Source organism: Phocoena sinus, chromosome X, assembly GCF_008692025.1.
Source record: "Phocoena sinus isolate mPhoSin1 chromosome X, mPhoSin1.pri, whole genome shotgun sequence".
NCBI lineage: Eukaryota > Metazoa > Chordata > Mammalia > Artiodactyla > Phocoenidae > Phocoena > Phocoena sinus.
Window position 1 is genome coordinate 46,643,752 of NC_045784.1, and position 24,969 is coordinate 46,668,720.

The following is a 24,969-nucleotide window of genomic DNA, read 5'->3' on the forward strand; positions in this document are numbered from 1 at the left end:
CCCAGCTCAGACACCACCTTCTCCAGGAAGCTCTCCCTGACCCCTAACTGAAGTGAGCTCAAGAATTCACATGCGGGTCCTGAGAGCATCCTCAGATGACCCCACCCAGCTCTGGTTCCAAGTTAAAGGATCTTCCCACCATATTTGCAAGATTTTGCCCCACAAGTGCTATTTTAGGCCCCTTCCACAGTCCAAGTTTGACCCTTGCTTCCACAGTTGCTGAGTCTGCAAGGTCCCTGTAGCCTCCTTGACTGTAGGTCCAGGGTGGATGTCGGGAAGTACATCTCAGTAAAACAAATACCAGCTTTGGCAGCAGACAGCCCAGGGTATGAGTCAGAGTGATGCCACCCTGCCCCATTGCTCTTATTTCCTTGGGCAAGGCACTGACCCTCTGTGGAACCTCATTTTCCTCATGTGTAAATCAGAGATCCCAATCCATGCCTAATAGGGCTGTTGTGAGCATTAAATAAGATCATATTCAGAGTTCTTAGTATGTGAGGAGCAAATGATAACTGCTATGATTACTAATATTAGGATGAGGATGAGGATGATTATTATTATCTGCAAGGCTGTCGAAAGCTCCTGCAGGGATGGCGTGGGCAGGGCTCTGGGCTTGGTGCCAGGCAGACCTGGGTTTGAATCCTGGCTCAGCCATAAATAAGTTGCATGGCTGTGGGCAAAACTCATAACCAGCCTGAGCCTCAGTTTCCTTAACTGTAAAATAATGATGATAAGGGCAGCCCAGGTTCCACCTACAGTGTCACTGGGAGGATCAAACAAAAGAAAGCCCCTGACAACTTCTGTAAGTTGTAAAGGCCCAACGTACATCATCATATGATTTATGATTATAATAACTATTAAAACCCTGAGCTATAGGTCCTAGGAACTCCCCTGTCGGGAAGAGCTAGAGACGCCTTCAGTCGCATTCCTTGACAAGTCGCAGGCATATCAACGGGGATGCCTGGGGGCCTGTGCTCAGAGTCAGCCCAAGCTGTCTTTCTCCAAACCCACAGTGGGGCACTGGGATCAGTGTCCTTTGCTAGACCAGTGCCTTCCTAAATGCTAGGACAGGCTGTTCCCAGGCCATACTCCTTGGCTGCATGCCAGGACTAATTGCATCTCATCATATACCCCTTGCCTGGACACTAGGCCTGACTGTATCTATCACACTTCCCCTGCTTTCCTGCTGGCCGAAGTGTGCTCCCATCCCACATCCCCTACCTTGGCCCAGGGCACCAGTGTGCTCATCCCATCCCCCCTGCCTGGGATGCAAGGACACAGCATGTCTCATTACGCACCTCCGTCTGGATGCTGGGATCCTCTGCCCCCCTCCCATGTCCACTGCCTGGATACCAGGACCTGGGCTGCTGCATATGGTTGGACAAGCAGTGCCTTGCACAAGGGTTCACAGCCGAGAGGGCATGAGTTGCGGCTGAAGTTCAACCTGTGCTCTACTCACTGAGCCGGGAACCCTGGTGAGGGGCTGCAGGAGCCCTGTGGAAAGGGAACATTCCTCCAACTGATCCACGCAGTGGGTTCTACTCTTCACATAGGTGTTATATATGTTAGTTGCAGCCCTGGCTGGAACCGAGTGAGCCCATCTCATGCCTCTGCTGCCTGGACCCATCTCATTTCAGAGGCTCACTGCATCACCCCTGGCCTGGATGCTCTCTGACTGGGCCCTACCCTGAGCCCCGCATCATTCCCACATAGTCCCTATCCTTGACACTTGTGTTTTCACGAAGCTTCTGTTGGGTTAAGGCCTGGGAAATGCACTAATAGTCCTTGTCCCTAACCCCAGTTTTACCCCCAAATGGCAGATTGATCACACCCTGAAAACTTACTGATTGATGCTTGTAAACCTTTTTCACCAAGCATGCAAAAAAAAAAAGAGGGGGCGGCACTTGTTACACTTAAATATAAGGTATATTTAAGTGTAACATTACCTTAAATATAAGGTATATTTCTAATGACTGGAATGTGTCACATCAAAAGTCCATCCAAACCACACTACTCAGGGCTAGTGCAGGTCAGGGTGGAGCACAAACGCCAGACCAGGGAAGCCCCATTTCTATCGTGTCCCCTTCTCCCGGGAGGGGAGGGGGAGAAGGTCCTGGGTCCAGAGCTGACCTCTCTGCAGGTCAGCTTTCCCATCTAGGTAGCTCCCATGAGCCCCTCCAGTGTTCAGCCGAGCCCCCAAATCAGCTAGGGTCAGAAAGACTAAGGAAGAGTTTTCAACCCCCTCCCTACGCTTGCCCCCTCCCCACCCCTAATACCAGTGGGACAAAACCCCTGGAGTTGGCCCCCGCCCCTCCCATGGATCCCGAAGTGACAAGCCAGAGGCCCCCACCCCAGTCCCTGCCCCAACTCCCAAGCACTACTAAAGAAAGGAGGTACTGACCTGACTGTTCTGGAATTCTCACCATCAGATCTGAAAGAGAAACAGAGAAAAAACCCGACAGTCAGCATATGCCCTCTACTGCTCTCCTCCCTCTGCCCTATGCAGCAGCCCTGACACCTAGCACGCATCGTGAAAACAAAGGGTAGGGCATTTCGTGCAGAGAGAATGGCCAGTGCATAGGCCATGAGGTGGCGGAGGGCCTGGCCAGTTGTTGGGACACGGAGGAGGAGGACAGTGTGGCCGGGGTGGAATGAGTGAGGGGAAGAATGGTTGGAGGTGAGGTCGAGGAGGTGCCAGGAACCAACCATGTTCTAGCCTAGTGGATCATGGTGAAGAGCCTTCCTCAGAGTGGCTGAGAGGCAGCCTGCAGCTGTGGCCAGGGGCAGAGCCCGAGGTTTAAACACAGAGAGACCAAGCCTCAGATACTGGCTCTGCCACTTACCAGCCCTGTGACCTGGGCAAATCACCTCCCTGCTTGGAATCTGAGCCTCAGTCTCCTCACTTGTAACACGAGGCCAATCCTTGCAGGGCTGTTGGGATGATTAAGCCCTTTGCAGCCCAGCAGACAAATGCCAGGTATTATTAACAACATAGAAAAGGCTTTGCCAATTGCCTGGTCCAACCTGCTTATTTTCTGGATGACAAGAATGAGGCTGAGAGGGGTGAGTGAGTCAGCTGCTGGGCTCCTTTCTACTACATTGGTCTGCCTTCTTCATTGTGAGGCCCCCTCAGAGGCAAAGGAAGGGCAAGAGAAGAGAGTGGCACTGGGGAGAGCTTTGAGGGGACTGAGAGAATGAGTGAAACCCGACCCACACCCCCTCCGGCTGTTCCTCCCTAAAAGAATGTGTGTGTGTGTGTGTGTGTGTGTGTGTGTGTGTGTGTGTGTGTAGGAACAGTGGAACTGTCCTTGGGGGTGGGGAAAGGGAGGAAGAAGGACCAGGGCACTTGGAAGAAGCGGGGAGAGTGTGTGAAGTGGCTTCCCTGTCCCCTCTGTCCTCTTCTTCCTCCTTTTCTCCCCTCCCTCCCCCACCCCCACTCCCACTGCAAACTTCGGAGGAGACAGACATGAACACATCATAGGCTCTGTCCTCAGGTGAGAGAACCAAGAAGGGACCTTAGTGAGGGGACCTGAGTTGGGGGAGAGTAGTCTATACTGATTGCAAAGTGAGAGGGACACGCGGGGAGGGGAGAGTGAGTATTTGTTGGAAGAGTGAATGGAGCACCCACCGGCCAGGTGGGGCAGGCAAGCATCTGGGTGCAGGAGCGCAGGCAGTGGGTGAGGCCAGTGCTTCCAGTTCTGCTACTTACTAGCCATATACTCCTAGGGAAGGCACTCCCCGATGTCCAGCCTCAGCTTTCTCACTTGTAAAATGACATGACAGGGGAGGGGAGGGGGGCAGGAGGGTGGGGTGGCCGTGAGGTTCAGCCTGGCACAGTGGACAACAGTGGGTCCAATCGTTAGCCTTTGCAGCCCCCTAAAGGGACAGAGGAGCAGGGCCACAGAGCACCTTTTCACATTTATTAAAACTTTCCATCTCACTCTGCAGCAACAAGATTTCTTCTCAGGCCTGGCTCAATTATTCACAGGTACCAGATCAGATGGGCTTAATTCAATGACTCCCCAGCTGTCAACAGAATGGAAGTTAAGCCCCTCAGCCTTTCTCCCTAACACAAACCCTCTGCTCCAGGCAGGCTGGTCTCCTCGCCACCCCACCCCAAAACCCCCAGCACACACGTATTCAAACTACTATATACCAGGCCCCGACTCAGGAATATAAACCCTCAAGTTGCTCACAGACTGGCCCCTTGCCTCAATCTATTATACTTCAGAGCATAAGCCACATATATAATCATCTCCATTGGCATGTGAACAATCACCGGGCACCTACTATGTACCAGGCAGGGTGGCAGGCTCTTTTGGTACATGACCTCCTTTGATCCTGCAAAGTGGGAATTACTCATGCAATTTTAAGATGATGAAACTGAGACTCCAAGAAGTTGAAATGATTTGCCCCACGGCACACAAGTAGGGGCAAAGCTTGGCCTGGACCCCACAGCTCGCGCTCTTACTACCACGCTCCACTGCACCAGCAGCTCAGTGCTGGGCACTTACGCATCGTTAAGGTGAGTTTCCTTATCCTCGTCCCCCAAAGTCAGGACAGGCACTTCCTGACAGGCTCTTTCTTAGGAGAGATTACCAGATGTGTACTTCTGCTCCAAAAGCACTTCTGTATGATGTTACAGTCCTCAAGATGGCAGCTACGGGGAGCAAAAGAGCTCCACGCCATGAGGCAGAGTGAATTAGCCAGCTCTCCTCACTGTGGACTGATTCTTACTAGTTCGAGGGTATATGGCATCTTATGACCCTCAATGCGGGGGTGCATGCCACCTCAGGGGTTTACAGGCTCTTATGCGTTTAGTATACAAATTGTTATTTACATCTAGATAACCATCATCATTAACACTGTGCTATCCTACACCTCTTCAGGACTAATGCCCAGCCCAATGGTCAATCCACCCCTTACTCCATGAAGCTGGACCGCCATTCTTTTGTGAAGTAGCACAGACGTAGAAAGAATGCTGGGCTCTATTATGGCTCATTCCCTAACTGGCAGCATAGAATTGGAGAAATCACTGCTCTCTGGACCTTGGTTCGTCATCTATAAAACAAGGGGGCTGTGTTATTTGAGTTCCAATCTTCAGGCCCTAAGATACTTAGTTTCTTCAGAATCCCAAAGTTTCTCTCTTTTATCAATTGGGTTCAGCTACCTATGGGTAGAAACAAAGACCCAGGGTACCAGACCTCCCTTTATCAATCCATGTCAGGAAAGGAGATGGATTTCTTCTGCTACTCCTATGGCTTTCTCCCAATGGAAGGCCACTTCAGACCCCAGGGTTCTCAAAAGGCTTGTCTAAGCCAATTCCCATCCTCAAGAGTAATGCTCAATAAACAGTAACTGATTGAAGCCTATGAGTATAGTGACCATATTTTCTGAACCAAAAACGCAGGCATGTAATGAGACCAAGGATTCTGACGTTGCTGCTTCCAGGTACAAGGGGCAGTCTGGCAGATGGGAGAATAAATGGCAAAATATCGACAGTTCTTGAACCTTTGGGGGACTTATGGTGACAACAGGGCAGAATAACTCAAAAGAATATAAGTCTTTGAGTTGCCATACTGGGGTTTCTGCTTTCACCTCCTGACTGGATTCCCTGCCTCTCATTTTGACCCTCCAAGCTATCTATAAACAGTGCCTGGGAACACAATACGGTGCCTCTCTCCCAAGAACCTGGAATTGGATAAATAAGGTTGTCCTCTGAGACCTAAACTAAGAAACAAAAAATGCATCAGAAACGAGATATGCAAAGTTACCTGAGAAAGAGAGACTGTTTCTCAAGCCAGCATTTGAGCAACATGTCTACAAAATCAGGTGTCCAACAGAAAGGAGATTGGACACGAACAGAAGTACATTTTTTAAAGGAGACTTGAAGAGCTGCTATGTACAGGGCTCCTCCTAGAAGTGTCCTGAGGAGAAAGAGGTGGGTACCCTGGCCCAGGGATCATACAAGTCTCTAAAAGCTGAGAACCAGCCCCGGGGCAGCCAGGCAACTGATCTCCCAAACATCAACTTGTCTAACTGCAAGTCTCTTCAATGGGCAACCACCTTCTCTCACTGGCTGCTAAAGGGACATCTCTCAAGCACAAATCAGTTGATGTGGTTCTGCTGCTTCAAACATTCAATAATTTTCTCACCGATAGTTTTCCCACAGACGATTTTCCCACAAACTTCCGTGCCAGTCGAGCCCCAAACTCTCCAAAGCTCTAAATCTTACTCCGCCCTCCCATCTACTTTCTTAAACATCTGGTATTTGTTCCCTGGAACACTCTTGCTCCCCTTTATGTTTTTAAAAATTATTTTAAATTTTATTAAAGTGATATGTAAACTAGTTTAAAAAGTCAAATTCTGAAAGGATCTTAAAAATAAAAGTTTCCTTTTCAACTCTCTTAGTTACCTTTTTCTGAGTTTACTTTCATATTTCTAAAGTATACGCTTATATTGCTAATCCATTTTTGGCATTTGTGTGTGTGTGTGCCCTTTAAATATTTTTTTTAACCAAAGTAATACACGCATATAGATTTTCAAGTCACATAGTACTGCAAGGATTAAAACAAAACAAAACACACAAATTCCCCACTCTACCCCTCCTCACCCCCAACTCCCACTCTCAGAGACAAACTGTTTTCAAGTCTTTTAACTACTTTTTCGGGTATTTACCTCCTCATTTCTAAGGAACACATGCGTACTTCTATTTCTTGATTTACTTTTTTCAGTTCTGTATATCATGTACTGAATTCTTACCGTGCAGAGAGAGGGTGGGGCTCCCTAACACACACAACCACCTCTAGCCCCCAGTTCTTATGCGGGTGCACTGTCCTTCCTTCCCATTCTACCACTGTAGTTATAGCACAAAGTTTTGGTTAAATCAATATTGGTGGCTTACATTATTATGACTGCATTGATATTAATAATGAGTAAATCATTTGCTATAATTACATTTTCCTTCCCATACAACTTTTTCTTTTCCCTGGTGTTGATGACTATTCTTTTTTTTTTTTTGCTTGCTTAGTTTTCTTCATGTATATGATCAATTCTCCCCAAACTCTGTGAGTAGTGCATTTCTCTTCTCAATGTGTTCTGACACATCAGGTAATCCATCAGATTTTTTTTTTCCTTTGAGACATCATTCTCGCTGCAATCCAGACGGGTTGCTCTCCAGGCCTGCACAAGGTTGCCCATAGATCTGCTCCTTTCTCCATCACTCTGGGATTCCCTTCACCTGTCTTCTGTGTTAATTTCCTGTTTCCTGGATTCCTTGGCCTTTTTTCTGAGTTTATGCCTGCATTTTGCTGGAGCACATTCTCCAGTGCTTCCTGAGAAAGGAGGCCTAGGACATAAAATCTTTAGCTCTCCTTTGTCTGAAGATGTCTCTATTGCACCCTCACCCTTGATTGATAATTCAACTGAGTATAGGCTTCTAGGTTGGAAATTATGGTCTGTCAGAATTTTGAGAACACTGCTCCATTGCCTCCTAGCTTCCAGTGCTGCTGTTGAGCAATGCCATTCTTTTTCCTGATTTGTACATGATATATTTTTCTTCTGGAAGCTTTTAGGATCCTCTCTTTACCCCTGGTATTCTGAAATTGCGCTGTGGCATACCTTGGTGGGGTTTTTCTTTAATCATTTATGTTGCTGGTTACTCGGTGGGATATTCATTCCTTTAGTTCTGGACTTGTTCTTGTATCACGTCTTTGATCCTTTCCTTTCTGCTGTTTCCTCCATTCTCTATTTCTGGAACTCCTATTGTTGGATGTTGCAGTTCCTCAACTGATCCTCCCGTGTTCTCATCTTTTCTCTTCTGTTGTCCATCTCTTTGCCTTGTTATTCTGCTTCCTAGGATATTTCCTCAACTTTATTTTCTAATCCTTCTCTTGAAATCTTTATGTTGGCTCTCACTATCTTAAATTTCCCAGGTTTCTTCCCCTCCCTTCATTACCTCTGTTCCTTCCAAGTTTTTTGGTTTGTTTGTTTGTTTGCTTTTTGGGTCATTCTTGCAGGTTGATGGGCTTCCTCAAGTACCCTTGTACTATCTGATCATCTCTGGCTACCTAAGGCTTGTTTTTTTTTTAATGCCAGTTACACTGAGGTTTAATTTACATAAAATGAAATATACCTACCTTAAGGATCCTTGGCTGGTGAGCCCTGGCAATCAGTTCCCATGATGGGAAGCTCTGTGTGTAGATGGAGCTGGCCAGGTGATGGGCTTCACTACAGAGTTTATGGGCTGAGAGCCTGTTCTTTTGTTGGAGGACTCCCACATGTCATCTTTTGGAGTTCTCTGTCTGGGGCCTTTCAGTTTCCCCAGAGAAGAATCTTTTTCTGTCTCATGTGCTCCTGACTTTGGTGTTCTGGAAGTAGGCAAGTGGAAGGAGGCTGGGGTTCCACTGCTTTAGGGTACAGATCCCTTTGCTTGCAGCCCTGTTTCACCCCCATCCTCCACTGTGCCTGGTGTCCCCAAGCCTGGAGGCTCCTACTTCAATTTCTCCAAAGAATCACCCTCCATCTATAGAGATGGAGCTGGGGAGGGGTGTCACGACTGAAAGGGATCGGGGAGGGGCCAAGAGGGTCTGTTCACAGACTTTCAATATTCTCCTTGCTTTCTGCAGTTCCATGCCTCATCCTGCCTTCTGTGCTTCACGGTACCTCTGATTCCCAAGCATTTCTGGGGCTTGCTGGGTGGAATAGTTCACTTCTGGTCAGCACCCCAGACCTTGTGTTTCTACCTTTTTTATTCCTTTACTCATATTTCAGTGGGATTTGGGGAAGCAGCAAAGATAAATAACTTTACTCAATTAGTTGTGTTTAACAGGAAGTTCCCCTTCGTATTCCAGCCAACTCTTATTCATCCTCCGTGACTCATTTAGGCAAGACCTCCTCCAGGAAGCTTATCTTAATGTCCCTAAATTGGATGAGGAGCCCCTCCTCTGTTCTCCCACAGGATCCTTTTCTTGCCTCCATCACAGCTCTGATCAAACTGTTTTGAAAGTGTCCGTTTCCATGCCTGATTCTCCCTGCAGACTGAGGCCTCCTGGCAGTCTGGGGCCATGTCTTAGTCATGCCTGTGCCCCCAGTTCCCAGGGTCTGGTCCACAGGGGTACACAGTAAATATGTGATGCAGGGCTTCCCTGGTGGTGCAGTGGTTGAGAGTCCGCCTGCCGATGCAGGGGACACGGGTTCATGCCCCGGTCCGGGAAGATCCCACGTGCCGCGGAGCGGCTGGGCCCGTGAGCCATGGCCGCTGAGCCTGCACGTCCGGAGCCTGTGCTCCGCAACGGGAGAGGCCACAGCAGTGAGAGGCCCGCGTACCGCAAAAAAAACAAAAATAAAAAAGTGATGATGGATTGAATTAATAAATGAATGACTATACGTATGAATCAGACCCAGCCAGAGGGACCATCTAGAAGGGGAAATAAGCGGAATACAATTGTTCTTATACGAGGCCAGTTCCCTAAAAGCTCTAAGTTCCCTAAAAGCTGTATGTGCAAAGATGCCTACTGCAGCATGATTTAAACCTGTGAAGGACTTCCCTGGTAGCACAGTGGTTAAGAATCCACCTGCCAATGCAGGGGACACAGGTTTGAGCCCTGGTCCGGGAAGATCCCACATGCTGTGGAGCAACTAAGCCCATGCGCCACAACTACTAAGCCTGCGCTCTACAGCCCACGAGCCAGAACTACTGAGCCCGCGTGCCACAACTACTGAAGCCCGTGCGCCTAGAGCCCAGGCTCAGCAACAGGAGAATCCGCCGCAATGAGAAGCCTGTGCGCTGCAATGAACAGTGGCCCCGCTCGCTGCAACTACAGAAAGCCCGCAGGCAGCAGCAGAGACCCAGCGCAGCCATAAATAAATAAACAAACAAATAAATAAAAACCAGTGAAAAAAATAGGCCCAGCATGTTGAGAGGATGGTTAAGTACATTATGGTATATCAGTTGCCATTAAAAATGATGCTTCTGAAGAATATGCAATTACATGGGGAAATGTTCAAATGAACAAAGCAAGAAAAAATTGTATGTGCTGTATTATTTCAATCAGATTAAAAGAATGCAGAGAACAGGGAAATACATCAAATGTTCAGAGTAGCTGCCTCTGTGTGTTGTAATTATGGGTAATGTTTTTCTCCTCTACTCTTCTAAGTTTTTATAAATTTTCGAATGGAAGAATGCATTAAGTGTATACTTTTAAAAATTTCCTAAGAAATGAAGTATCCTGAGATACTTATGAACAAAATATTGTGAAGGGGACCCAAGGGTCTGTGTACACTTCTAGCGGCACTTGCTGGGAAGGCTCCGTTCTTCACTGGCCAGAGACCCGGAAGGCCCAGGCCCATGGAACACCAGCCCCACTGCAGCCCCCACCCCCACTGCAAAGCAGGACCTAGTTCAGGAAGCCAAAGGAGGAGGATCACAGAGCCCAGCTTTTTACAAATTGCAATATCATAGGCTGTACTGGGAAACAGAAGGTTTACCCTACACTGGACATCACACTTCAGAGGCCTCTCTCTGTGAGGTAAAGGGTCTGTGGGGCCAAGAGAATAGGCCCATCAGGATCTCTGGCCCTCTCCCTTCTGGACTGCACTCAGGTACCTGGAACCCAGAATTCTCTGTCCATATTTCTTGAGCTTACTTGCAGGAATTGTGTGGTCTTATTATCCAGGTCCATCTGCTAGGCCCAGTGGGTGGTCAATGGGAAGGGAAAATAGACAGGGTTTGGATGTGGGCTGGGGTATCCATACACATCTCAAAGCTCCATATGAACTACAGGTGGGAAGAGAAGGGGGAAGGGCCAATGGCCTCAACTGGTACCTTGCATGGGCTGCACAAACATAGAGGCAGGCAGGTCCATAGGTCCCTAGGCCTCAAGGTTGGTAGAAGGGCCTACCTTGAGTGTTAGACAGATCTAGGTTCAAATCCATTTATTTGCTGTGCAACCATGGATGAGTCCATTCCCCTCTCTGAACCTCAGCTTCCCCAACTATAAAATAGGTATAATAATTCCAATCTCAGAGAGTTGTTGTGAGGCTTGCTGGGGGCACAATGGCTTAGAGGTTATGAGCACAGGCTTTGGGTCAGACAGGCCCAGGTTTGAATCCCAGCTCTGCCCTTCCTAACTATGTGATTTACATCTCTAAGGCACAGTTTGCTCACCAATATGATAAAGAAAATAATAGCACTAACCTGATAAAGTTGTTGGAAGGATTATGGTTGTAATGAGCATGTAATAACATTAGAAAATGCTTAAATGAGAAAAGGCTGCTTTTATTAATGGGCGTGCAAATATTGGCTATGGTAGGATTGACCAGACTTCTGCACTCCCATCCTCCTGCCCAGCTTTATTTTTCTCCATAGCACTTACCACTATTTGACATATTTTTGTATATTCTTGTTTATTTGTTTCTTTTCTTTCCCCACCCCCTACATTCACACACTAGAATGTCAGCTCAGCGGGAGAGAGGTCTGTTTTGTTCACTGTTTCCAAGTGCCTGTATCAGTGAGAGACTGAAGATGTTCCTCAACAGTCGAGTAGATATCTGCCATGTAGACAGGGGTAAAAGGTATTCTTGGCTAAGAGAACAGCCAGAATATAGGCATGGACCCATAAAGAAGTCCACTTTGCCGAGGGTATCCTAGATACTTCAGTACAACTTGAATGCAGGTCAGGAAGGGAACAGAGTGGCTAGAAAGATGAGTGGGGAAAGCGGGAGGGGGGAGGGCAGGGGGGGGCAGGGGGATGAATTGGGAGATTTGGATTGACTAATATGTATAATATTGTATAAAATACATAACTAATAAGAACGTGCTGTAGAGCACAGGGAACTCCACTTCGCTGTACAGTAGAAATTAACACAACATTGTAAAACAACTATACCCCAATAAAAAATAAATAAATAAAAACTAAATTTAATTGAAAGGTGAGCGGGGCTGTGGCCTGACCCAAAGGAGCATGCGAGAGCTTCCCTAGACCACAGTTGGTGTGAAAACCAACTTGTGACAGCCAGGAAGTGGAAAAGCACTAGGGGAGAGGCAAAGATGCCTCCCAAGTTCAACTGCCACCTAAATCATGATGATGTGAAAGGCCAAAGTTAAAACCTTTTGAAAGATAATTCAGGTGGAGGGAAGACTCCTTTCTAAGGGGCCATCTGAGCCAAGAATCAGACCTAGAAATGACAAACAGGCAAGTATAGAAGTCATGTGGATGAGGTAATAGTGACATGCAAAAAAATCTTATAAGGTTAATTAAAGAGAAGAAAAACTAGATGAACCACAGGGCAAATCAGAAACCTTGTTGGATAATGTAACCATTTTCAGCATTTTTCACATGATATTGAATGGATCCACATGATCCACAGGCCAAGATCGTGGTGGGGAAACAAAATGAAAGCCCATGGTGGTTTCAGTTGCTAGTTATCTTTCTGTTGATGATTACTCTTCCTCTAGTCCTTTGTTACCACTACTCATTGAAAAGTCCTGGGATGACAATGACGATGATGATGATGATAAAGATTGCTGCATCAGAGGAAATATCTGTCTATCACTTTTCAAATTTCTTTTTCAGAAAATAAAGAGGCAAGTATCCCTTCACATTTTTATTTTAAAGAAAAGAAAGACAGGCAGAGACTACAACAAAAACAGCACTGAACACCAGGCAAGAGTGTGAATCTCATTGTATAATTGCCAGGAAGCCCCTGGGGGTCTCGAACCAAGCAGTGACAAGGTCAAATGCTGCCTTCCTAACCTCCCGCCCCTTTCAATCACTAAAGCGAGCTTTATTTGGTCCTTAGCATTTCCGCCTTCTAATAATCCAAAAAGAATAAAGTGATTATTAAGCACCTACAATGGTCCAGGACTTGTGTTATCTTCATAACAGCTGTGCAAGGTCATTATTATTCTTCTCATTGTATAGATGTGAGAACTGGGGCTCAGAGTAGCAACGTGATTTACCTAGAGTCACACGGCTAATAAGTAGTGGAGCCGAGACTCAAGTCTAGGTTTGTATGATTCCAAAGCCAATGCTTTTCACTGCTACAGCTGTGGCTTCCTTCTGTCATGCCAGAGCTAGGCAGCACTTCATCTCCCACAGCTTGACCTCTCTCCCTCACCTGGCTCCAATCTCCCCTCCACACCATGAGCATTCAGGGGGTGCTTCTGGAAGAGACAATCATTCAAGGATGGAAGGCGGGGCACCAAAAAGGGAAGGTGGGGTTAGGCACAGGTACTGCAGCCCAAAGCAGCTCAGCACTATCACAAAGAGAGAGAGAGAGAGAGAGAAGGAAAATGGAACTGGCTCTTCAGCCCTCCCTTCTTGCTTCCCTCTGCTGGCGGCAGAAGGATGGAGGTTCAGCCATGATGGCAGAGAGAGTGGGCGGAAGGGGAAGCAGCAAGAGCAGCCTGCTATTGCAGAAGCCTCAGCTCAGCCTCAAAGCCCCCTCCTGTGTGCTTGGGGCCCATCTCTGGCCCACCTGCTCCCACTGCCTAAGCAAAGGAGGCTAGGCTGTTCTCCAAGCACCCACCCAATCCTGCCAAAGCACAGCTTACAGCAGACCCAGACCCTCTCAAGTCACAGTGAGGGCACCCTGAGAGGTGGAGGGACTAGCCCGGGGGTTCAGAGGAAGGCAGTGGCAGGATGGGGGTCAGAACCCAGGTCTCCAGTCCCTCAGCTGAGGGCTCTCTTGATTGCGTGGTCTAGATGGCAGAGGTTGAGGAAAAGGGGTGCTCAGGAGGCTGCCACAGGAAGGCTCATGACAGGGCTGGAGCCAGAGGCAACACATGCCAAAATGAGGCCATACAGGGTTGGGTATTTTGGGGGTTGACTAATAATTTCCATTCTCAATCTGGATTGAGAAAGCAAAACAACCATTTTTTAAAAGTAGCTTTAGCCTTAGTTTGGACCTCAAGAGCATAAATCTTTATCTCTCTCTTCTGTCAGGACCCTGCTGAAAAGAATGTGAAGGAATAAAATAAGGTAAGAAATCATAACAGTGAAGAGGATGGGAGAGGGTGATATCAATGGGTGAGAGATTTCAACCAATTTCTGGGAGCGAAAAACAAAGAGAAGAGTGTTCACAGTTGAAGGAGAGCCAGCAACGCCACTCAGGGGGTTGCAGCTGGAGAGGGAGCCAGTCAGGCCAGCAGAGGCCCAGAGAGAGTCCAGACTTGAAGATGGTAGGTACAGGGGAGGGTAGGAGCAATCGGGGGCTGAAAACGGGGGGATAAGCTGAAGGTAAGTACATGAAATCCTTCCCTGTGCCCCCACTGACAACTCCCAGGTCCAAAACACAAGCTGCCTGGCTTTCATCCTTAGGCAAAATATCAAAGGAATTAAACTATCTGGGATTACTCAGGGCACCTAGTGGCATGTTGGTGCTCCCAGAATAAAGTGCTTTTCATTCTGGCATTTGGGGGGCACCCATTACAACTGCCAGCTCCCCGGCGGCTCACCTAAAATAAAGCCAGCGAGTGGACAAGTCAGCTGGATATACAGACATCTCACTTTGTATCAGCTCCTTCACAAACTATAAAATAGAAAATATGAGAGAAAAGGTGAGCAGCCTAGAGGATCAATCCAGGAAGTTCAACATCCAACTAACAGACATTCCAGAAAGAGAAAACAGAGAAAATGAAGGGCAGGAAACTACCAAAGAAATTATGTAAGAAGAGACAAGGTGCATCAAGTTGAAAGGGCTCACTGAGTACCAGGTAGGGTGAATGAAAAACAGACCTTGAGCTGAGTGTTGGTTTTACAGGCGTGTTTGGCTTGTGGAAACTTGATCATGTGATATGAGCACTTTTCTGTATACATATTTCAGTATGAAGTTTTTTTAAAAATCCCCCTCCTAAAAAATTTTCAAATAAAATGTCCCCAGAAGATGTGCTATGATTATCCTGTGGTTTCAAGGAGCACCACACAACAGTAAGTTTAAGTAAGTACATAAATAAATAAATAAATCGATCGATAAGGTGGAAAGCCCTGATCCAAATATGAAACAAAGTAAAAAGCGGCATGACTTTGAGCAATTCGTAGAGCATAAGAAATGAAAATTCATTTGATCTTGATGCTAGGAAAATTTTCCTGGGAGTACAGAGGTTGGGACAGTGGACCTGTGGGAAGTGAGGTGTAATTATAGTACACTATTTAGCCCTGCAATTAATAATATGACATAGTCATAATCACATAAACACCGTGTATTGGTGGTCAACTTTTAAAGTCAATCTGTCCAGAAAATCACTGAAGACCTAATTATTGTTACATAACAGAATGCAAATGTAGTCAACCTTGCTGGATGCAAAAGTACAGAACACAGAAAGTGGGAGGTGGAAAGGTGGAGGAGAGATGGAGGGAAGGATGGGGCACTAATAACTATATCTTACAAACCGAGTGGTCAAGAGATACTGTGGAAAATTGATGGAATAAGAAATTACAGTCTAAGTAGTATCTAGAAAAGTTACAAAGGCAACTAATAGAGGAACCAAAATAGTAATATAATTATTAAAGCTTGGAAGGGGGAAAAAAGAGTCAAGTGTTGTAAATAAGCTAAATTCTCACTTGTCATAGTAGAAAGAAGTCAATAGATGATGTTTAAAGTTGATAAGTGAAGAAATAACCAATGTTTATTTGGAGATACGAAGTCACCATCAGAAAGCCTCAATGGTAAAAGTGGTCACCTCTGGGGGCTGGGAAGTGGGGGGCAGGGAGACATTGGCTTATTAGTATGCATGTCCTTGTGTACTATTTGCCCTTTTAAAATTATGTATATGGGGACTTCCCTGGTGGTCCGGTGGGTAAGACTCTGTGCGCTCCCAATGCAGGGGGCCCAGGTTTAATCCCTGGTCATGGAACTAGATCCCACATGCATGCCACAACTAAGAGTTCGCATGCCACAACTAAGAAGTCCACATGCCACAACTAAGGTCCCGAGTGGTGCAACTAAGACCTGGCGCAGCCTATATAAATAAGTATTTTAAAAAATAAATAAATAAATTATGTATATGTACTGCTTTGATTTAATTTTTCAAAACAAGTCCCTCCTCTTTCTTTGGACCTCAGTCTCCCACACGGTCCATACAAAATGGGGAGGTTGATGACTCTAGGTGATGTGAAGTCTTGTTCTCCAAAATCCATGCTTCTTTCTAGAGCAGAAGCAAGACAGGCCAGTGAAGGACCGACTCTTTCCTAACTAACCCCTCGACTCCTCACAGTATCATAAACATCCGTTACAGATGCCTTCTCAGGTGCCCCAGCCTGCACCACCCTCTGGTCGTCTTCAAACCCCACCATCACCAGTCCAGCCTCACCAGCCTTCCATTCATTCAACTATTTACACCCATTAGTTATTTATACCTGCCTGAGTCACAAAGGAGTTGAGGTGGCTTACTCTAATAACACAGATAAGGAAAGAATAAAAATTGAACTAGAAAATAAGAGCTCAGAGAAAGAGATCAACAAAGATGCTAGAGATGTACTTCAAATTAACTGGTAGCTGAGGCAGAAAGCAAGATACAATGAGCCATGACAGCCTCATATTAGGAAGGAGGAAATATACCAGTTATCAGGGGAAGCAAACCTTTGCCGAGCACTGAATTCTTCAAGTCATTGTCCATTGTCCATGGGAGATTTCATGAAGGAGAAGGAAATGACTGTTTTTGATTTGTTTTTGTTTTATTAAACTTCAAGTTGTCCTATTGTAATGATGTGCTATCCAGATCTGGATGACTTATCTCCTATAAAAACTGAAGAATCCTAGGTAATATCATGATTATGAAATGAGGTATAAGAGCATATGTTTTGGCACAATCATGAATTATGTCATTGCTTTTCTTCCCCCGGAAATGACTATTTATTGAGCACCTACAATTATCAGGGAATGCCATTCAAATGATCTTGGCCAATCCTGAGAGATGGGCATTGTCATCCCATTTTACAGATGAGGAAACTAAAGCTCAGAGAAGGTAAAATGACCTAGCTGAGGTCATCCAGTTGGTTGGGGCAGAGCCGAGATTCAAACTTAGGTCTGTCGGTCTCCAAAGCTCATTCTTTATGTATCATACCGGGGGCCTCAAAACAAAGCCACCCAGGCTAGAGACACCCTGCCTAAGGCAATGGGGACACAGTGATGACACAGGCCCGCCCTCTTCCATGAAAACAGAAAAAGGGGGATGACAGGCCTTGCTGTCAAGCCAGAAACTGCCTCTGAGCTGCCTCAGTTACATTAAATGAGGACCTGCAAGGCAGAAAGCAGCAAAAAGAAAGCTGGGCCTCGGTGGAGAAACGGAAACCACAGACCCCAGCTATGAATCTACCTGATCTGATTTCTGAGGGGCTGAACCAGAGCAGAGGGTCTGACTGCCACTGAAGCAAGAGATCCTTTACTTAGGTGATGCCTACTCTTTACCGTTTCCTCCCCAGCAAATCAGTCAGCCTCCTGGAGGCCTGGTTTTCTCATCTGTAGGACAAAGATAATGATCCCTACAACCTTCACAGGATTTCAAGGCATAAAATAGCACATTTAAGGAATGATGCTTTAAACACTGGCATTAACACTAGAGTGGCTTTTCTAATCAGAGCTCTTCTGCTCACACGTTGAGTGGCCTCCTACAAGTCCTTTCTTTAGGCTTCAGTCTTCTCATCTGTAAAATGAACATCCTGATTTTTAAGGGTCCCTCCAGCTGGAAGGTTCTTCACGTTTATGCTGATATTATTAAAACCCTACTGGTCATGAGTGGCTGCACTCCCTTCTGTCACAGCACTTATCAGTGTGTTGCCACTGTCTTTCTCCCCCAGTAGATTCTCTCTACTCCCACCACCCAAGTTCAGGCCTTATCACTTCTCATCTAGACTGTCGCACAGCCTCATCACTGAATGCCCTCCAGTCTATCTTCCAAATTGCCCTGTAGTAGGATCTCTCCAATACACCGCTCTCAACACGTCACCCCATACTCTACAATACACACCTCTTCCCTCAGCTTAGAACTCTATGTTGGTTCCCAATTTGCAACAGAATAAAGCTCCTTATCCCGCTACTCCAGTGTCCTCATGATCTGCACCAGCCAAGTCGTCAGACTCTTCTCTGGATCCTCCCTGCCTCCCTGTTTGTGCTCTAGTTTGTACTGACCTGGTAAAAGTGTTCCCCTCCTCACCTCCACATACCCTGCTGGTCTCATACTTCTGTACATTTGGTCGTGCTGTCCCCTCCGTCTTGACCTCCCTTTGGTTCCCAATTCCCACCGACCCACATGCCGTCCTTCTTCAGCCAGCTAGCCCCTACTCATCCTCCAAGCCTCAGATCAGGCATCACCTCAGTCTGGGTAGATGTCCCTCCTTTGGGCACCTGTGGCCTCCCGTGCTCCCCTCTGGCATAGCACACAAGACACCACGTTACATTTGTCTTCTCCACCCAACTGTGAGCTCCCTGAAGCCAAGAAGCATATACTATTAATCACGGAACTCCCTGCCTGCAATAGCACAAGCTGTGGCACATCCCAGGTGCACAATATTCACTGGATGGCCCTCTATCTCTCAGAAATGTGATGAGCTCCCACATGACCTCTCGCTCCTGCCCTTCCATGGCACGGAAGTTTGCAAAATTATTATTGTTAATAATAAAAATGCCTATCACCAAGTAAACACACACTCTCTGCTGAACACTTCTCTGTCATCTCACTGAATTCTCACAACAATCGTGACAAGATGGGTCATTTATGAATTGTCTAGCATATCAGATGTACAGTTGTGAGGCATGCCTCCCAGTTTTGTAAGGAAATTTGGGGGAAAGAAGAAATTAGGTACTTTTTATCACAGATATAATGACAATAATTCTAAAGTGGTTCTATAGAGGAAAATATTGGTTCTATTCAGGTGAATGCAGTATATTGCATCTGGAATCCAGTAGAAAATCACAAGGCCCAGCCAGATATGCAATCTTATTATCCCTTAAAAAAAAATATATATATATATATATATGTGTGTGTGTGTATGTATCATCACATAGCTACAAAGAAATACATTTGATATTAGTGAAATGGTACATATCAGGTGATAATTGTGATAAATTTCCCTCTAAAATGTTAGAGGAATCATCGTGATCTGTCGTGTAGCCCTGGCTTGTCATGTTTGTTTTAAAAAGGATGTGATGCGACAATCTTGGCTGGGTTGCTTTGTCTGCTACACTCCACCTCTAGAGGGCAGGGCAGCCTCACATATTGTTTTCCACCCTTATCCCTCGGTTTTTTCATCCTGATCAGGACCTTGCTGGGTGTGTTTGGCAGCCAGGAAACTTTCTGATATATTTTTGTGGGGCTGGGGGGAGGCGGGCAACAGGAATCGCACCCATCAGAAAATACAGTTTTATCCCCATTGACTACTTGAGAAAACGGAGGTTCTGAAAGTTAAGTGACTTGCCTAGAGTCACAGAAATTCCTCCTTCCCACGGCACCACATTTTTCTCCAAATGCGAAGGTCCCAGAGAGCAGCTCCTAAGTGCTTAAGAACAGGCGTCCCGGGACTTCCCCAGCAGTCCAGTGGTTAAGACTCTACACTCCCAATGCAGGTGGGCACAGGTTCAATCCCTGGTCGGGGAACTAACATCCCGCATGCCACACTGTGCAGCCAAAACAAAAAACAGGCATCCTTGCGTGAGTGCTTTTCAACATGGATGCCTGAAGAGAGACCTGACACCACAAGGAAGTGAGGGTAACTAGCAAATGATCTTGCCCTAAATGACTTACCACAACAGAGGAATAAGTCATTTACTCCTCATTCCTCCCCATGACAAGTGTTGATTCTTCTGCCAGGGAACATAGCAGAGAATGAGCTAGAAGGGCTGTGTCTTATTTTGACTCCAAGACGCCGTGCCTAGCCCAGGGTCAGAGCCCAAAAAAGATTTGATGGGTAAATAAGTAATTTCCCACTGGATGAGGCAGAGGGCACACAGGTCCTATGCAGGCCTCTTTGCTCCTTTCAGGACAGAAGATCCCGCATTAAGGGAGAAGAGCATGGTATGACATGGCCATGGCATGGGAGGGACAGGTAATGATGAGCAGATTGGCCTAAATGTCTCTGAAGTCTCATCTGACTCTGCTACCCTGACATCCTATGAACTAGGAGACTGGTGAGTGGGAGGAACACAGAGGGCAGAGGCCAAACAGCTCCAGGGAGCATGAGGGAAAAGCCACAGAGAAGCCAAGAGAACCTTGAAGTTGAGTCATCTCTCTCTACAGGAGTCCTGAAAGGAAGAACACCTTAGGCACCCCTGGCCATTAGTGCACCGGGACTTAATCTGACAATCATTTGTCTACTCAACATTTACTGCGCAGCTACTATGTGCTGTGCTATGTTTTTCCAAGCTTCTAGCTCCTTCAGTTACACCCACAGCACCTAGCAGAGGGACTGACACAACGTGCACATGATATATGTGTATGAAATCTTAATCTGACGGAGCCCTCAAGCTAGTAGAGATGACACGAGATGTAAACAAATAAAGGTATAAAAGGGGGCAAAGTGCTCATTTCAAGGGTCAGGGATAGACCTGTGCACAAACACGGGAGAGGCAACAACAGTGGAATGCAGCCTGGGCACTGGATGGAACAGCCCGGGAGAAGCGAACAACATGAGCAAAGACCCAGAGGCTCTCGGGAGGCTGAGTGGGCTGACAATGGGGCACACAGGCCAGTCTGGCTGGAACTCGGTCTGTGTGAGGGGGACTGTAAAAAGATGAGAGGAGAAAGGTGAGATCCTAAAGGGCCCGTGCGTGGCAGGCAAAGCAGTCTGAACCTTCTCCTGCAGGCAGAGACAGCAGGAAACTGCTGGAGCCCCACAGAAAGCTTGGTCTGTCTGTACCTCATCAGGGGCCCGAGGGAACAAGAGCAGGAGGGCATTGATTAGGAGACTGTGGTCAAAATCCAAGAGGCTATCAGGAGAGGTAGCTTGACTCAAGCAGTGGTCCCAGGAGCTCTGCTGGGGGAAGCCCAGAGCCACATCCAGAGCATCTTTACCGTCTTCACACCCGCCTGCAGGAGGCATTGGTGGACCAAAGGCTCAGGAGCCAGATAGTTCTGGGGCAGGTCTAGGGCAGGTCATCGCACCTCTCTGACCTCTCGTTTCCCTGTCTGAAAAAAGAGGATAATACCAATATCCACCTGGCATGGACTCTGTGCAAATGAGATAGGAAGCAACATGGAATGGTGGGTGAGAACGTTGTGGATGGACTCTGGAGCCTGGCCACCTGGGCTCCTTCTAACTCCTTCTCAGTTCTGCTACTTATTCACTGAGTGACCTTGGGGAAGTTACCCAACCTTTCTGGGCCTCGGTTTCCTCATCTGTGAAATGGACTTAATAACAGTATCTACATCAAAGGATTCATATGGCGATTGAATGAATTAATACACAGAAGGCACTTAGAACAAATAGTGCTTGGCACACAGTAAATGCAGGTTAAAAAAAGACATTAGCTATTGTTACATAAAGCCACATAGGGTGGTGCCTGGCACATAGAAGGCTGAGGCTCACTCAGCACATGTGCGGCCCCTTCTCCATGCCCCAGGCCTCCCCTGTGCTCCCAGCAAATTCAGAGGCCACCGGAGGCAGAGGTGAGACAGATGAAAGAGTAGCAGAGGGCAAGCCTGGGTCCGGTCTTCCTCCCACCTCCCCCTCCGTCCTTCACCCACTCTCTTCAAAGCCCCCTGCCCAGGTCATAGACCAGTGGCCTGGCCTCCACTCCTCACTGCCCTTCCTACTCATTTTGTCCTAAGCACTGGCACTACAGTGGGTCAGGTTTGGCCCCCTGTGTCCTTGGTCAGGGAAGGGGGTGGGAGGGTTCTCAAGCGCAGAGAGTCTGGTGTTTGCTCAGCCTGGGGGCCCCTCCTGCTCTGTGCACACAGCCAAGAAATGTTTGTGGATGACAACAGCCCCATTCTCGCCCCAGATCTAGACTGAGAAGCAAGATTCCTCCAATTCTCATTCAATTCGACATTATCATTGCCTCCCACATGAGTATAATGCTCCCAACACAGTGGGGGGAGGGAGGGAAATGGTATTCCCTCCTGGGAAGAAGGAAAGACCCCCACCCCCGGCCCAGGAAAAGTGCCCAATACCCCAAAGGAGACAGACTTCCCCAGGGCCCCTCCCTGGGCTCCCTCCCTCCCTCCCAGTGCCCTCAGCCCCTGTGGGGAGCGCACTGACACTCCAGCGCACACACAAGACAACCCGGCAACTGTGTCTAGAGCCTAGACCACGCATTGTCCTGGCTGCTGAGAACACCAGGCCAGTCCTGCTGGTTGCTGTCCCCCAACGCAAGCCAGCCTGCTGGGGGGGGGGCGTGCAGAGGATGAAGAGTTACCACCAAACCAGCTTCAGCCCACCACCGCCTACGGCAGAGCCAGAGCTGGGCCCAGGAAAAAATCATGGGAAATGCAGCTCTCTTCAGCGTGGAGGACTCAGCAGTGGCCCCCAGCACGCCTGTAAATCATTCCAGGCGCCAGAACGGAAAGGGGGGGCCAGGCCAAGATCAACAATGAAAACAGAGCTCTTCTCTAACCATGGGGAGTGGGGGTGACAATTCCAGGGAAAAAGACCTAAGCATTGCAGACCAGCAGCTGCTAAAAAAACAAACAAGCAAGCAAAGACCTCATGTACAGAGGCCCAGTGGCCAGAAGGAGGTCGGGCCTCATCGTGCGCTATGCTGCACTAGAAAGGCCACACCCAGAGCACAGCAGAAGGCAGACTGGCATCCGGGAACCTGTCCAGAAGAGACAGTGCGGGAGGATGTGGGAATCCTGGGGGGATGACATAGGTGGGGGTGGACGTGACAGCTGCTATCAACTGCGGTAGAGGGCAAGTTCACAGGCTCGGGAGTCTGTCTCACAGATAGTGTGACCTCTGGTGTGTTACTTCACTTCTCTGAGCCCTCGGTTTCTTCAGCTGTAAAACGTGGGTTGTGGTGACAGACGGACAGCGTCGCTGGGCAGAGGGGCCCTTCAACAAGCAGCAGCTGGGCCCAGGCCCCTCTGTCCCCTCTTCCTCCACCAGAGGGAGCCTGGGGACCAGGAGCGCCCAGCATGTACCAGCTCTACCTAGCCTCCCCCAATGCTGCAGCCTCTGCTGCTCAACACCCACCCTGCCTGCCCTGGCTTCCAGCGGCAGCCTCTCACCCACTCCTTACAAACCCAGAACAGGCCTGGCAGGGGAGTAGCTTGCAGCAGCTGTGGCGACAACAATGGCTAGTGCATCAATACGCCCTCCTGACGCCTGGTCGAGAGAGAGGGAGGGAGAGCAGAAAGAAGGGAGACAAGGCCTTCTGCCCTGCCCCATCGACTCCCCCTCTCATCACTCATCCCAGAGCAATCTCCCCTTGCTCAAATCCTCCAGATACCTCAGGCTCTCCTGGCCTTTCCCAGTTGGTGACCTGGCCAGGTCCTGAGGCCAAGAGACTCCTTCAGGCTGGAAAGCCCCAGTGGAAAAATAACAGGCCTCGGAGACAGGTGGACTTGGGTTCTAGCCCCAGGCCTATTAGGAACTGGCAGTGTAATCTTGAGCATGTTCCCTTCATTTTTTTGGAGCCTCAGTTTCCCCATCTCTAAAATGGAGTTGCTAGTGCTCACTGCACAGGCCTTGTTGTGAGGACCAAAAGAGGTAATAATGGGTGTACAGTCAAAGTACCGTCTAAATCCCTGTATTAATCCAGTAGGAAATGTGAAGCGAGGGAATCCAACAAACAGCCTGGAGGGTGCACAAAAAGAGGGAAAGACTGAGAGGCAGGCCTGCCCAGATGGCAGAAGCACAGAGCTCAAGAGCAAACAGGCTTCCAGCCAGCCAAGAGATTCAGACCCACATCTGCAGGATGGAGAATCTGAGAAGAATGGAATCCTAGAATTGGGGAAGACCCAGGTCATTTCATTGGGCTTTCCACCAGTTCAGGAATTATGCTTTCTCCAGCCCTCCCCGACCCCCTTGAGGCAGTCCACTGCATCACCAGACAGCCAGGTTGGAAAGTTCTTCCTGATTTATCCCAAAATTTCCCATTGCTCCTGGTTCTGCTCCCTGGAGCCACACATAATGAGGCTGCTTCCTCTGTCACAGGTTTGACCACTCTGGAAAAGTCTTCGGCAGCCAGGCTAAAGGACCATAATGCCCATACAGTCTCCCTCTGTCCCCACCCCATCATGGCCCTCTCCTGAAAAGGCCTTGCTTGGTCAGTCGACCTGGCCCCTCCCTCCAGTGTGGGGCCCCAAGCTGCACACAGTCAGTCCTCCTGGAATGGGCTCCCAGCAGCCCTGGCTGGGCAGAAGAGTCCATCTCCCTCTGGGGCAGCCCACACCAAACCTCAACTGAGGGTGCACTGCAGTGAAGCCCAGCCGAGCCCTTGAGCTGCAGCTGCTGCTCCTGGGGCCCAGCCATCTCAACCCAGCACCCCAGCCTGCTGCCTCACCACGGGGGAGTTGCAGAGAGCTGTCTCCCAGCAGATTTCCTGAGGCAGAAGGCTTCCCCACCCCCAGCCCAGCCTCCAAGAGACACTCCACTGGTTGTGGCACATGGTAGGACCAGCTGAGCAGTGAGAGGAGGGGGAAAGCTGTCCATTCGCTAGAGGACTTCAGACTTGCTCTGTAGTGGTGGCTGGATTAGTCATAGAACCATCAAATCTAAGCTGGAGGGGCCCTTGAAGAGCATTCAAGGCAGACCTTGCCTTTTAAAAAGATATGGGAGAACTGATGGCCTGAGAGAGGAAGGGACTCAGTCAAGGTCACAAAGCCAATCTGCAGCAGAACTGGAAGGGGAACCTGGGTTTCCTAACTCCCAGGTCAGTATTCTTTCCAATCCAGCAGAAGAGAAATCAGGGAGCTTTTAGGGCAGCCCTGTGAGCCTGCACGCCCTTGACTCTCTTGGCCTGACATTTATCCCGACCAGCTCACCGTGGTATCTGCATGGAAGAAGTGGACCCAGCCCATGCCCCACCAACCCA

The 24,969-nt window shown here is 48.1% G+C and overlaps 1 protein-coding gene across 2 annotated transcripts in view; it reads right to left on the reverse strand.

The window, feature by feature from the left end:
* Positions 1 to 24,969, reverse strand: part of IQSEC2 (IQ motif and Sec7 domain ArfGEF 2) — a 75,618-nt gene that overhangs the window by 48,973 nt on the left and 1,676 nt on the right. For both annotated transcript variants that reach the window (XM_032620202.1, XM_032620197.1), the window contains exon 2: positions 2,402 to 2,431. In XM_032620202.1, the coding sequence (XP_032476093.1) occupies positions 2,402 to 2,431 (30 nt within the window). The remainder of the gene's footprint in view (positions 1 to 2,401; positions 2,432 to 24,969) is intronic.